At 39.3% G+C, this 12,994-nt stretch overlaps 1 protein-coding gene across 3 annotated transcripts in view; it reads left to right on the forward strand.

The window, feature by feature from the left end:
* Window positions 1-12,994, forward strand: part of DOCK11 (dedicator of cytokinesis 11) — a 173,304-nt gene that overhangs the window by 95,505 nt on the left and 64,805 nt on the right. For all 3 annotated transcript variants that reach the window (XM_072956720.1, XM_072956722.1, XM_072956721.1), the window contains exons 24-29: window positions 3,895-4,013; window positions 5,570-5,639; window positions 5,720-5,845; window positions 6,736-6,807; window positions 7,692-7,838; window positions 10,809-10,892. In XM_072956720.1, coding sequence (XP_072812821.1) covers window positions 3,895-4,013; window positions 5,570-5,639; window positions 5,720-5,845; window positions 6,736-6,807; window positions 7,692-7,838; window positions 10,809-10,892 — 618 coding nt within the window. The remainder of the gene's footprint in view (window positions 1-3,894; window positions 4,014-5,569; window positions 5,640-5,719; window positions 5,846-6,735; window positions 6,808-7,691; window positions 7,839-10,808; window positions 10,893-12,994) is intronic.

The following is a 12,994-nucleotide window of genomic DNA, read 5'->3' on the forward strand; positions in this document are numbered from 1 at the left end:
TCCAAAGATGCTCAAGTCCCTTGCAGTCGTCCCTCTGTATCCGCAGATGTGGAACCTGCAGATACAGAGGACCGAGTGTGTATGTCGTGTCATAAATACTATAAAGAAAACCAAAACATAGTGAAGGGGAATAAGGAGCGATAAAGGGTCCCTCTTTCAGATAAAATGTCAAAGAAGAACTCTCCAGTAAAGTGATATTTGACAGAGACCTAAAGGAATTGGGGGGGGGGGTGCCAGCTATGTGGACTTCTGGGGGAGAGCTGGAAACAGCAAGTGCAAAGGCCCTGAGGAGCTTGCTTGGTACATTGAAGGAACATCAGGACTTCCAGCGTGGTTGGCACATGGAATGATAGGACATCACATTGGAAAGGTAGCTGGGTTGCTGGTCAGGTAATGGCTCAATAAGACCTGATGAAGAGTTAGACTTGTACCCCGATTGAGATGGGAAGCCTTGGACAGAGGAGTGACAGGATGTGCCTTTGGTTTCTGAAGTATCATTCTGCCTACCATACAGAAACGATACTGTTGGAAGGGGGATATCAGGGAGCTAGCTGATAAATGGTGGCTGTTATTCTTAAGTATCAGTGAGAGATAGAACAGTCATCTAACTTCAAATCTTTTCCTTGGCTAAGGGCTGGAACTCCCGCTCTTTGTATGAATGCTTTGTCTGTTCAGATCTTGGCGTTTCTTCCAGTGGGGAAGCTTTGTAAAAGTTTTAACAGAGTTAAACACAGCAGTATTTTCCTATACTGGTATTCCTAGAATGGAGGGGAGAAAAAGTACTCACATTTGCGTTTTTAAGGGTGTGGAATTTCTGATATTTATGTGACCTATGCTCGCCCTCTAGTGGCAGTGAATGAAATGCCATGAGATTACAGAAAGCCAAACTCCTGTATGGAATGTTAGTGCTGAAAGGGCTCCCTAGAGAATTTTTTTTACAGATGAGGAAACCAAGGCTCGAGGAGAGTGACTTGCCTGTGGTCATTCAACTGGTTAGTAGTGGAGTGGAGCTGAGCTGAGCCTGTTTTTTGCTGTGTCTCTTGACTCCTAGTCCTGTGTTCTTTCTACCAAACCTTGCTATCTGTTGTTGTCCCTATAATGACATTGTTCCATTGGTTCATTTAACATCTACATTTTGAGCTCTTATTATGTGTTTAGTATATTCCTAGATGTTGTGGGGCTTTCAAAGAGTAATAACTTTGGCTCAATATCCATAGGGATCTTACAACCAGTCAGAGAGACAGGACACATATAAGTCAAATGACAATATACATCAGTAGTACAAATGATAGTCCAAAGCAATATATCATTAAACGTCAAATCCATGATACAGGGTATAAATGCTAATAGTTCACAAAACCGCTGAACCACTAAGACTAGAGGGTTTCCATCTTTTTCCAGTCATTCCTCAAATATTTACTGAGCACCTGCTATGGGTCAGATACTGCACTGGATGCTGGGAATATAATGGGGAACAATTCAGACAACGTACCTGGTCTGGCTGGGGTAGAGGGATCATAAGTAAGTAAGTAATGTTGGATAGGGATGCGTGCCATGAAGGAAACAGAACAGGTTAACGGGATCTAACATGACCAGGAGTGCAGTCGAGATGGAGTTGTCGAGGAAGGCCTGTCTGAGGAGATGACGATGTTTCAAGCTGAAAAGAAACTGATGCCAGGAAGACACCTACAGGTGGTAAAGCTGCGTAGAAAGATGACAGTATAGCAGCAGGTGTAAACACCTTGCAATGGCATGTGTGAACAACAGAAAAAAAGCAATGACAGCAGAGCTAGCGCGCACTGAGCAGGGAAGGCGGGGGATGGCCTCAGATGAGTGTGGAGAGACACACAGGTACGTGTAGGACGGGGAGCCCTTGACAGCTTTTTGTTCATGGTGCTTTGTTTTGTTTGTAACAAAGGGAAGTGACATTATCGAATTTGCCTTTCAAAAGAACCCTCTGGCTGCTGTGTGGAGAATAAATTATAGGGGAACAGCACTGGTGCAGGGAAATCAATTCTGCACGGAGTGTCCGTCTCTCTTTTCTACCTGACGTGATCCTGCTTGTCCTTTAAGCTTCCTCCTCTCTGAAGCCTCATGTGATGTTCCCTCCTCACTTGCAGACTTCTCGGTTGCTTCTTCCTCTTTGCATTTTGCATATTACCGCTGTCGTACTGTTCACTGTTTGTATTGCGGTGATTTAGGTCCATGTATTTCCCCCCCATAGGCTGAACTGCTTCATGGTAGGAACCGTGTTTTTTGTTGTTGTTGCTGTGCTTGGCAGCTGGAAGTTCATTCAGTATGCCTTTGTTGACTGAGTGAGTGAACGGCTTCACTGAAGTGGAGGTTTGAGCTTGCCTTGGAAAGCTGGCTGGGATTTAGCTAAAAAATGTGAACAAAGGCACAAAGGTAGAAATGCATACAATATATGCAAAGAGCAATCAAGATAGCAGTTTGGCCTTGTCAAGAATGATGGGTATTAAGGCTAAAAATGTAGGTTGGGTCTTAAGTAACTTAGACTTAAGAGTTTCTCAAACTTGGCACTATTGACATTTGGGGCAGGATAATTCTGTGTTGGAAAGGGCTGTCCTGTACGTTGTAAGATGTTTGGTAGTACCCCTGGCCTATCCACTAGATGTCAGTAGCACCCCCGAATTGCAACAACTCAAAATGTCTCCAGACATTGCCGGATATCCCGTGGGTTGAGGACCACTGCCCTAGGTAATGTGGAGACATCAAAAAAATCTTGATGGTGGCAGGTGGTGGCCTTATGTAACCAGTATTTGAGGAAGATTAATTTTTGGAAATGAGAGTTGGACATATTGGGAGTGAGGAGAAACTGTACAGAGACCTACTAGAACATTATTAGACTATTTTGGTTACAGTTGAGCGAGTCCTGAAAAAGGGTGACGGCTGTGAGGATAGAAGAGAGGGGGCAAAATGAAGAAAAAACCTGAAGGATAGACCATGGGTTCCTTGAGCTCAGTTTCTTGCCTTATGCATCTGATTGAAGGGAAGCTGCTGGAGATCTCAGAGGTCACTGTTGAGATGAGAGAGGCCTGAGAAGGGATGGTCGGTACAAGGATGGAAAGATGGAGCAAAAGTAAGAGAGACTGAAAGAGAAATATTGAGTTCCTTAGTACAGAGACTTGTCCATCTCTGTATTTCCCATGGCACCAAATACTGAATTGGTGTAGAACAGGGTTCAGTGAGGTTTTTTGGTTGGCAAGTTGACTAAGTGAATGAATGAATGAATGCATGCGAAGAGAAGGGAAGGAAGAAGAAAGAAATTTTAGAAATTTTGTTGCTTGTATCATTCTATGTATATACGAACACATTTCTTCATTTTGATATTAACATGGCAATCACTAGAGACAGGGTGTTAGCATTTTGCAGAAATGCATTATGAAGTGGTTAGATTGCAAAACTGCTTCAGTTTGTAGATGATGCCAACGTAAAGCCAATTATATGTAGAAACACACTTTATTGAATCCCACGTAGGTTCTCACCAGAAAATGATGGCCCACTTTCCCCAGTAAAACACACTGCTGGGGCTGGTAGGCGGTCTCCAGCACCTCTAAGCACACCTGCTCCCCACCCCAGTTGAGTGTTGGTTTACCAAGAGTCAGTTGTCTTTATTCCAAAACCTGGTTTTCCCAGGTACACTTGTTATCTTCAGTAGAATATTTAATATTAAATAAACTAACAACATCTGAGTGCCGAAATAAGAGACGTGGATAAAGTAACTGACAAAGTCCTCTATCCCATGAAGCTCATATTTAAGCGAGCTTATAGTCTAGTGAATATATTTCTCATTACTTAATTTTTTGTTGTTTCACCTTTGCAAGTTATATCATATTTCTGTTTGTTTCCATAACTAATAATGACTTATTTTAGTGTTTGCATGCCATGGAGATCCAAGTCATGATACAGTTTCTACCTGTAATTCTTATGCAACTCTTCCGAGTTCTCACAAATATGACCCATGAAGATGACGTTCCTATCAACTGCACCATGTGAGTTTCGGTGTTATAATACAAAGAAGCAACTTTTGTTTCCTCTTGCATTTCTTCATTTTAAATATGAATTTAATCTTACAAATGAGAACCCAAAAGTCAGAAATCTAGTATCAGTTTTCTCTAGTTTCATGCTTCTCAGATTGGGGGATTTATATCCGCAGGGATAGATGGTACCAGAAACCATAGGATAAACTTACTGTTTTCCTCAACCAGGGGTTCTAAAACTGCTACTTGTTAGGATCACCAGGGAATCTTTTAAAAATGTCTATTCCCAGACCATACTTCATACCAATTAAACCAGAATCTCTGAAGGTGAAACTCAATATCAGTAATTAAAAAAAAACTTTCCCAGGTGATTGCATAATGCAATGGACTTTGAGAACTGTTGCCCTTGACCAGTGTTGTCCAATAGAACTTTCTCCAGTCATGGAAATGTTCTATACTGGTGCAGTCCAATATGGTAGCCATTAGCCACATTTAGCCACTGAGCCCTTGAATTGTGGCTAGTGTAACTGAGGAACTGACTTTTTAATTGTAATTAATTTTAATTAATTTACATGGCCACTTGTGAATAGTGGCTCTCATATTGGACAGAGTGGCCCTACGCCATCAATTTTTACTTGAAAGAATAAGGGAGTGTTCTTTTTATATAAAAATAAACGTAGATAAATTGTAGAGTAGAATGCAAAGTGTACCTGAAATTTGAAATTAAAACAGGAGACTTCCAAAAAATTGTGAGCTCAGTGCTGGGTGTTTCTGGCGTTGCTGCTTCCACTGGTGCCACAGCCTCTCCCCTGAGTGCTCAAGCCACACACACCTGCATACTGTTTGCTCTTCTCTGCCGTTGGGGATAGTCTGCTCGAAAATTTAAGAAGCATTACTCTAGCCCAGTGGTTCTCAAAATGTGCTTTCTGGATCAGCCGTATCAGTATCACCTGAGCGCTTATTCAACTGCTAATCATTGAACTTCCCGCAGACCTAAAAACTCAGCAGGTCTGGGAGCGGGTTGAGCGCTCTGCCCTCCAGCTGATTGTCGCACACGCTCAAGTTGGAGAACCACAGCTAGTCTCGTAACTCTAAAACTTTCTATGAATTTTATATTTGCTTCCAATTTTAGTTCATATCATTATACCTGTTCTGTCTCTCCCTTCCTGTTCCCCCATCTGTTGACATGCTTAACATTTTAGTTTTCTATTTTCCTTTTATTCTCACCTAGAGGGGATTTCAATATTGACCTTACGGAAGGTGTCTTACTACATAGTAGCTATGACTACCCTTCAAATGTTATTTAGGAAGGGGATGAAACATCTGGGTTGCCAAAATAAAATATCCTTCTTTTGAGCCAGGAAATATATTTTACAAGGCCCTGAGCACGTTAGATACTGAAATCTTTGTTAGACCTAAACTACCACTACGCTGGACCCAAACTCCCGTCACCTTTACTTGTTGAGGCAGTGTTAGGTAGTTTTAGCGTTAGACATGACGGTTTTATCTAACAAACTGTGGTCGTGAATTGTAATCTGGTGCACTGACTTTTGTGAATGTTGTTTCAGGGTTCTCTTACATATCGTATCCAAGTGCCATGAAGAAGGCTTGGATAATTATTTAAGATCCTTCATAAAGGTTTGTGGAATAAGCTTTCTTTCTGAGCAGTTTGTCTTATGAGAGAATTTTGCCTTATGGTTCGTTTTCTTTGATTGCAGTATAGCTTCCGACCTGAAAAACCGAGTGCTCCTCAGGCCCAGCTAATACATGAGACTCTGGCTACCACGATGATAGTGATATTGAAACAGTCCGCAGACTTTTTAGCAATAAACAAACTGCTAAAGGTAAGGACACAGGCGACAAAAGCAGCCAGAGACATGCTTGTTTTGACACCCTCCCATTTCCCACCTGGTCTGTCATCGGTTTCTTATGTGACCCTCCTTTCCCCTCCAGTTCTCCATAGAACCTCCCACATTCCCTTCACCCTCCCCACCCCTCCCTGCCCACGGTCCAATGTGTAATAGAAAGAAGTTTGGAGCAGAGACCTGGGTTAGAATCCTGTATCCACCACATAATAGTTCTGGGACCTGGAACCTGTTAGCAGTTCTGAGCCTCTATATTTTACTGAAATACAAGTAAAGTATGTAACATGTTGCGGGCACAAAGTAGGCACTCAAATGGTGGCTCTTCCTGTTATTTTTACTATTCCTGTTATTAATGGTAGACTTTGAATTTCAAGTATCTTAAGATGTGTCTGCTTGAGGCTTCTCTGTACTCTTCCAAGTGTTCTCACACAAACACTTCTGCTACTCGGGCTGGCCTCAGTGTTGTACCAAGGGCAGGACTGGGTCCCCCACAGGGTGCAGGCAGTACTACGGTTCATTATCTACAGAGAATTTAAAAGCAGTAATAAAATAAACTAAAAGTTGGTTCGTACTTATCACCACATGTAGGCAAATGAAAGCAACATCAGTGATAAAATGCCCCTCCCTGCTGAGGTGAACATTCCCAGCAAACGCCCTTTGTCCTCCACCAGCCGGCCCTGAGGTACAACGTTACCTTTTTGCCAACACGATTTGAAGGTGTTCTGTGGGACTTCAGTAGTCAATTGTGATCACTTTAAAATGTTATTACAGTTCAGAGACAAGTTCCATATTGATTTGTCAAACTTTGCTAAGCTTCAAGGATTTGGGTAACTTCTAAAGACTGATTTTTATTTATTTGTTTATTTTAGTACTCATGGTTTTTCTTTGAAATTATTGCAAAGTCTATGGCCACATACTTGTTGGAAGAGAATAAAATTAAGGTAAGTAGGCTCAAGAATAATATTTAACATGGACAGAGAAGGCTAATCTTATTCACAGGTAGCCATGACATGCAAATCCTCTTTTATATTTTAAGGGCTCTTGGCCCCTAGCTTTTTAAATTTTACTTAAAAAAATGGATGTATTGCAAAAATCTGAGGTCCAACAGTTCATGTGTTTTGGAAGTCTAATCTTCAGAGACTCTTCCTCATACATTCTTTCCTGTTAGGTATTTCCCATGTTAAATACATTGTCTTTGAAGCTTTCCCTTTGTCTTGTGGTTTTAAAATGTCTATGTTAAAAATATTCATTTGGAAGAAGAACAAGTACCAAATCAGAAAGAACCTTTCTCTTAGAAAGGTCCAAGGCATGTACAGAGTTAAAAGCACTTTGTACAATAGATGTGTTCCTGAAATGTTCTGTATACATTTAGTTGTATTTTTAAACTCTTTCAAAAGTACAAAGAAACTTTCTTAGTTATAGAAATTGAAAGCTAAGATTTGCAAAGTAAAAAAATACTTGCTTCATATTTATCATTTTTGTCAGAATTTTCACAAAACAAGTTTACTGAAATTGAGATGCAGGGATATGTGTATAACTTTGTGTGTTAGGGAAAAGATGGAATGAAAAATGGACGTGTCTGTTTCTCAGGAACTTCATTCCAGAGTTGGGTCAGAATGTCCAACTCTTGTTCATGATTTCAGTCAGTTATAGTATTAGAGGTCCAGATAGTTCCTGTAATGATCTAAAGTATACATTGAACTAGTGATGTCATTTTTAAGTTGGGAGAAAAATTATACTCTGGTTAAAAACACATTTATACAGAGAATGTTTCAAACTAAAAACAACTGATTTATTTGCACCTTTTTTCCTATGCCTATTTAAGCTTCCCAGGGGCCAGAGGTTTCCTGAGGCATACCATCATGTCTTACATTCACTGCTTCTTGCAATAATTCCCCACGTGACTATTCGCTATGCAGAGATTCCTGATGAGTCCAGAAATGTCAATTATAGTTTGGCTAGCTTCCTGAAGGTGAGTTAAAGGTGGCCAGAACATGGTCAAGAATTATTCTTCACCAATATGGTCTTTAAAGCCAAAGGAAAATAATTATCCACTTTCTAGAGACTCAGCTAGGCTGCTGGAGAAACTTTTGACTGAATTAATCCATCAATTTAGTTAAACAGCCAAGTTTGATCCATTTACCCATAATGGCTAATCAATTAAATCAGAAGTCCCACACAGGTGGCTTAGCCAGGAGGCATGTCACACTTGTTTTACATAGCATTTTTCAAATATGTTCATTTGAATGCCATTAGATGGGGCATGTACTTTCTAGGTTGCCACAATCCCCACCACTCCTTAATGTGCCTCTGACACTCTTTATACATTTAAATCACTTCCGTGACCCCATTGTCCTTTGAATTTGTAACTCTTGAACTAAAGCACAGTCTACATTGTTGCTGATGTAAATGAAAATTGTTAATTTTGGTCAGTAAGATTATCTTGTTTTAGAGAGACCAGAAACATCTGTATTTATGAAAGATAGTACATTTCTCTTTGTTATATTTTGTTATCATTATGTCAGGGGCAATGCCGGAATGCAGTTATTCTAGAAAGTGGGTAATAACAATATTTGATTTGTTGCAGAGAAGGGCCATGGGTTTGTGTTGCCTTAGTTTTGACTTCTTTCCACTCCTTCTCTTCTCACAGCCCTTCATCATGTCTCAGCCTTATTTTAAGAACCTCACAGTCAATAATCCATCCAGTTTTAATGTGTAACATACCCTTGTTTTCTCATTAAAAATTCACAACTAGATTTCAGATCTCCAGAGCATGATTTTCTGATATAAGACCTCTCTTTGCCAGAATTAAAATAAAGATTTAACACTATTACATAAGCCCTTTTGTGTATTAAAAACCAAACATACGCATACCTTTTTAAAGTAAAGATGAGACCATCTGAAATACAAAGTTTCAGTTTCTTCCATGGAGTTTAAACTTGAAGTTTGTTATGTAAAGGAAATAGAACATAGTTGATTTAGTAGCAGTACTTACCTAATAAGTCAACATTTGTCTGTCTTCTATGTGAGGATTCAGAGATTCTCAGCCTCTCACAGCTGTCTCTGTAATTATGTTCAAATACATCTACAAGGTAAAGTGTGATGACTGTTACACTGAAAGTACAAACAACAAAATACAATAGGGACAGAGAAAGGGAGGGAGTATGACCAGGGAGTATGAGCAGAGACTAGAAGAACAGTTCCCTAAGTCAAGGGTTGAGGGTGTTGCAGGTGGAGGATCCGTGAGCAAAGATGAAACATGGATGCTCTGGAATTGTTCAGGGATGCCCGAGAAAGTCACTGTGCAGGGTTTAGGATGTATGGAGGTAGAGCTGGAATGGCCATCTGGTGCCAGATGATGGAAGGCCTTGAATGTCAAGGTACAAATGTAGATTTTGATCTGTATGCAATGGAGAAATACCACCAAGATTTTTCAGGATAATTTTATCGCTGGTGTGGTGGAAGAAGTCAGGGTAAGTCCAGAGTCACAGCCACCAATTAGAAGATCAATCCCTCCCCCTTGTCTGCCTGGCAGGGTCCATTCATCTTTTAGGCTCAGCTCTTCCCTAGCCTTCCCATGTTGTACTGATCACCCCTTCTGTTGTTTACCCATCTTTTACATACTTCTATAACTTCTTTTTGTGCTGTATTTTAATTATTTATTTGTTTTTACCACTGGACAAGACTAAAGAGCATGTCTTTTTCACCTTTGTATTTCTCTAGAATGTTTCAAACACAATAGATTCTCAAAAATGGTTTTGGGTGAATGGATAAATATAAGCCTCTCTCATTAATCCACGTGAGAGATGATGAGGCAGTAGACGTTGAAAGAAGAGTGATATGAAAATGGCTGGTTAGTCAAATAGAGTTCCTTCTATTTCACAGGAATATTCTAGGTATCACGGAGAATATAAAGAAAATGAGATAGTTCCTATTGTCCTCTCTAGGTGAAAACACAGGAAAATAATAAGTATGATACAAGCTAGTATAGAATAGAGTGTTTAAAGGGCCCTGTGGTCCAAGGTGGTTAAGGAAGATGGAACTTCATCAGAACATGGAAGAATGGGCAGGATGAGGTGGAATCAGTGACAGAATTGCTAGCTAGACGTGGCATGAGCAGAGACCAGAGGTGGGAATGCACAGGGCATCTTGAGGCGATAATAGATGAGCTGTACTGGGAGATAAAACTGACAAAGTAGGTTGAGACAAGATTGTGAGTGTCCTTGAATGCCATGCTAAGGTGTGAAATTATGTTAGAGGCATTAGGGGACTATTGAAAGCTTTTGGGAAGAAAGGTGACATAATTAGAGCTAGGACTTAGAGATTAATCTGGAAGCAGTTAGATGGAAAGATTAATGTCGGGAAGACTGGTTAGGAGGATAACTGCAGTTGTGCAGTTGCAAGGTAATGAAAGTCTTAAGTAGGAGAATGACAGCAGTAACATATGAACACGAGTAGGGCTGTCACAGAGGAAGAGTGTTTTATACGCCAAGGCTTCCCAGACCCAAAGAAAAACTTCCCTTTTGGCCTGAAATATTTACATAGGCAAGCCCCACTTTCAACAGCTAACTGACCACCCTACAGTTTACTTCGAGCTTTGAGAGCCAATCAAAATGAGATAGTATAGCTAAATAGATTACATATATATGCATATACACGTGTGTGTTTATATGCATATATATGTATATATATGCATACATGTATTTGTGCATGTGTGTATATATATATACATATTTTGAGTTATACAGTTGATTCCCAATTCCAACCGTAAGTCATTTGCTCTTTATCTCTTTAAGGTCACTTAAATCTCTGAAAGTTATTCTATTATCTGTAAAAGTGAGAATGTCATCTTCTTAATGTGGAACAAATGTTTAAATTTTAAAAACTTGACAGACTTTTAGAATTATTTAACTAACAGTTCATTTTGATTTGGTTTCTATAGCGCTGTTTGACACTAATGGATAGAGGATTTGTTTTCAATTTGATAAATGACTACATATCTGGATTCAGCCCCAAAGATCCTAAGGTAAGTTATAAGGACATAACTGTAGTGGATATTAGACATTAGAATGTGAGACCAATGGTGACATTTTTTCTCCTCTGGAGGATCTGGAACTGCTGTTTTCATTTAGGTACTTTGAGTATAGCTGTACCTCAAAGCAGGGAATAACGATAGTGTTTTGGGGGTCCCCAAGACTACCCACTTGTTTGGTGGTTCAAACTAAATGATTAGAATGACCCACAGGACTCAACATATAGTTATACTCATGGCTAAGATTCATTACAGTGATACAGTAAGGACGCTCAGCTGGATCAGTGAGGGAAAAAGATACCAAGTGAAGTCCTTGGCAGTCCACGTGCAGGCCTTCTGCAGCCCTCCCTCCTGTGAACAGTCACACAGCACATCCTCTCTCCAGCAGTGAAAATTAAGCCACATTTGTGCAATATTTCTGTTTAGGAAAGCCCATTTGAGATTCAGAGTTAGGATTTCTGTTGGGGGCTAGTCATGTTTTGGAGGCTGGTCAAAATTCCAGAGTCTTGGAAGGGAAAGGAAAGCAGATGTTCACCATAATCACACTGTTGATACAAAACTCTGAGCAGGCTGGAACAGAAGGCAAAACCTTATCATGTAGGGAATGTTTGTTTCAAGATCTAATTTCCCATACCACAAAAAAGAAAGTCACAAGCCAATATTCTCGATGAACATAGATGTAAAAATCCTCAACCAAATATTAGCAAACCAAATCCAACAGTACATTAAAAGGATCATACAGCTCGATCAAGTGGGATTTATTCTGGGCATGCAGGGATGGTTCAACATCCACAAATCAATCAACCTGATACACCACATTAATAAAATGAAGGATAAAAATCATACAATCATCTCAGTAGATGCAGAAAAAGCATTTGACAAAATTCGACATCCATTTATGATTGAACTCTCAACTATGGGTATAGAGGGAACGTACCTCAACATAATAAAAGCCATATATGACAAACCCACAGCTAACATCATGTTCAACAGTGAAAAGCTTAAAGCTTTTTCTCTGAGATCAGAAACAGGACAAGGATGCCCATTCTTGCCATTTTTATTCAACATAATATTGGAAGTCCTAGCCACAGAAATTAGGCAAGAAAAAGAAAAAAAAAAACACATCCAAATCAGAAAGGAAGAAGTAAAACTGTCACTATTTGCAAATAACTTGATACTATGTATAGAAAACCCTAAAGACTGCTTTAAAAAAAACTGTTAGAACTATAAATGAGTTCAGTAATGTCATGGGATACAAAATCAAAATATAGAAATCTGTGGCGTTTCTATACATTAATAACAAGGTATCAGAGAAATTAAGAAAACAATCCCATTTTACAATTGCATCAAAAGAATAAAATACCTGTGAATAAATTTAATCAAGGAGGTGAAAGACCTGTACACTGAAAACTAAGATGCTGATGAAATAAATTGAAGAAGACACAAATAAATGGAAAGATTCCATGTTTATGGATTGGAAGAATTAATATTGTTAAAATGTTCATGCTACCCAAAGCAATCTACAGATTCAGTGCAATCCCCATAAAAACTCCAATGGCATACTTCACAGAATTAGAACAGATAATTCTAAAATTTGTATGGACCCACAAAAGATCCTGAATAGCCAAAACAATCTGAGAAAGAACAGAACTGGAAGTATTATGCTCCCTGATTTCAAACTATACAACAAAGCTCTAGTAATAAAAGCAGTATGATACTTGCACAAAACAGATATACAGATCAATGGAACAGAACTGAGAACCCAGAAATAAACCCATACATATATGAACAATTAATTTACAACAAAGGAGCAAAGGACATACAATAGAGAAAAGACTGTCTCTTCAATAAATGGTGTTGGGAAAACTGGACAGCCACATGCGAAAGAATGAAACTAGACCACTATCTCATACCGTATACAAAAATTAACTCAAAATGGATTAAAGACTTGAATGTTAGACCTGAAATCATAAAATTCCTGTAAGAAAACACAGGCAGTAACCTCATTGACATCAATCTTAGTGACATTTTTGTGGATCTGACTCCAAAGGCAAGGGAAACAAGCAAAAATAAGCAAATGGGACTACATCAAACAA

Source organism: Vicugna pacos, chromosome X (assembly GCF_048564905.1).
Source record: "Vicugna pacos chromosome X, VicPac4, whole genome shotgun sequence".
Classification (NCBI taxonomy): Eukaryota; Metazoa; Chordata; class Mammalia; order Artiodactyla; family Camelidae; genus Vicugna; species Vicugna pacos.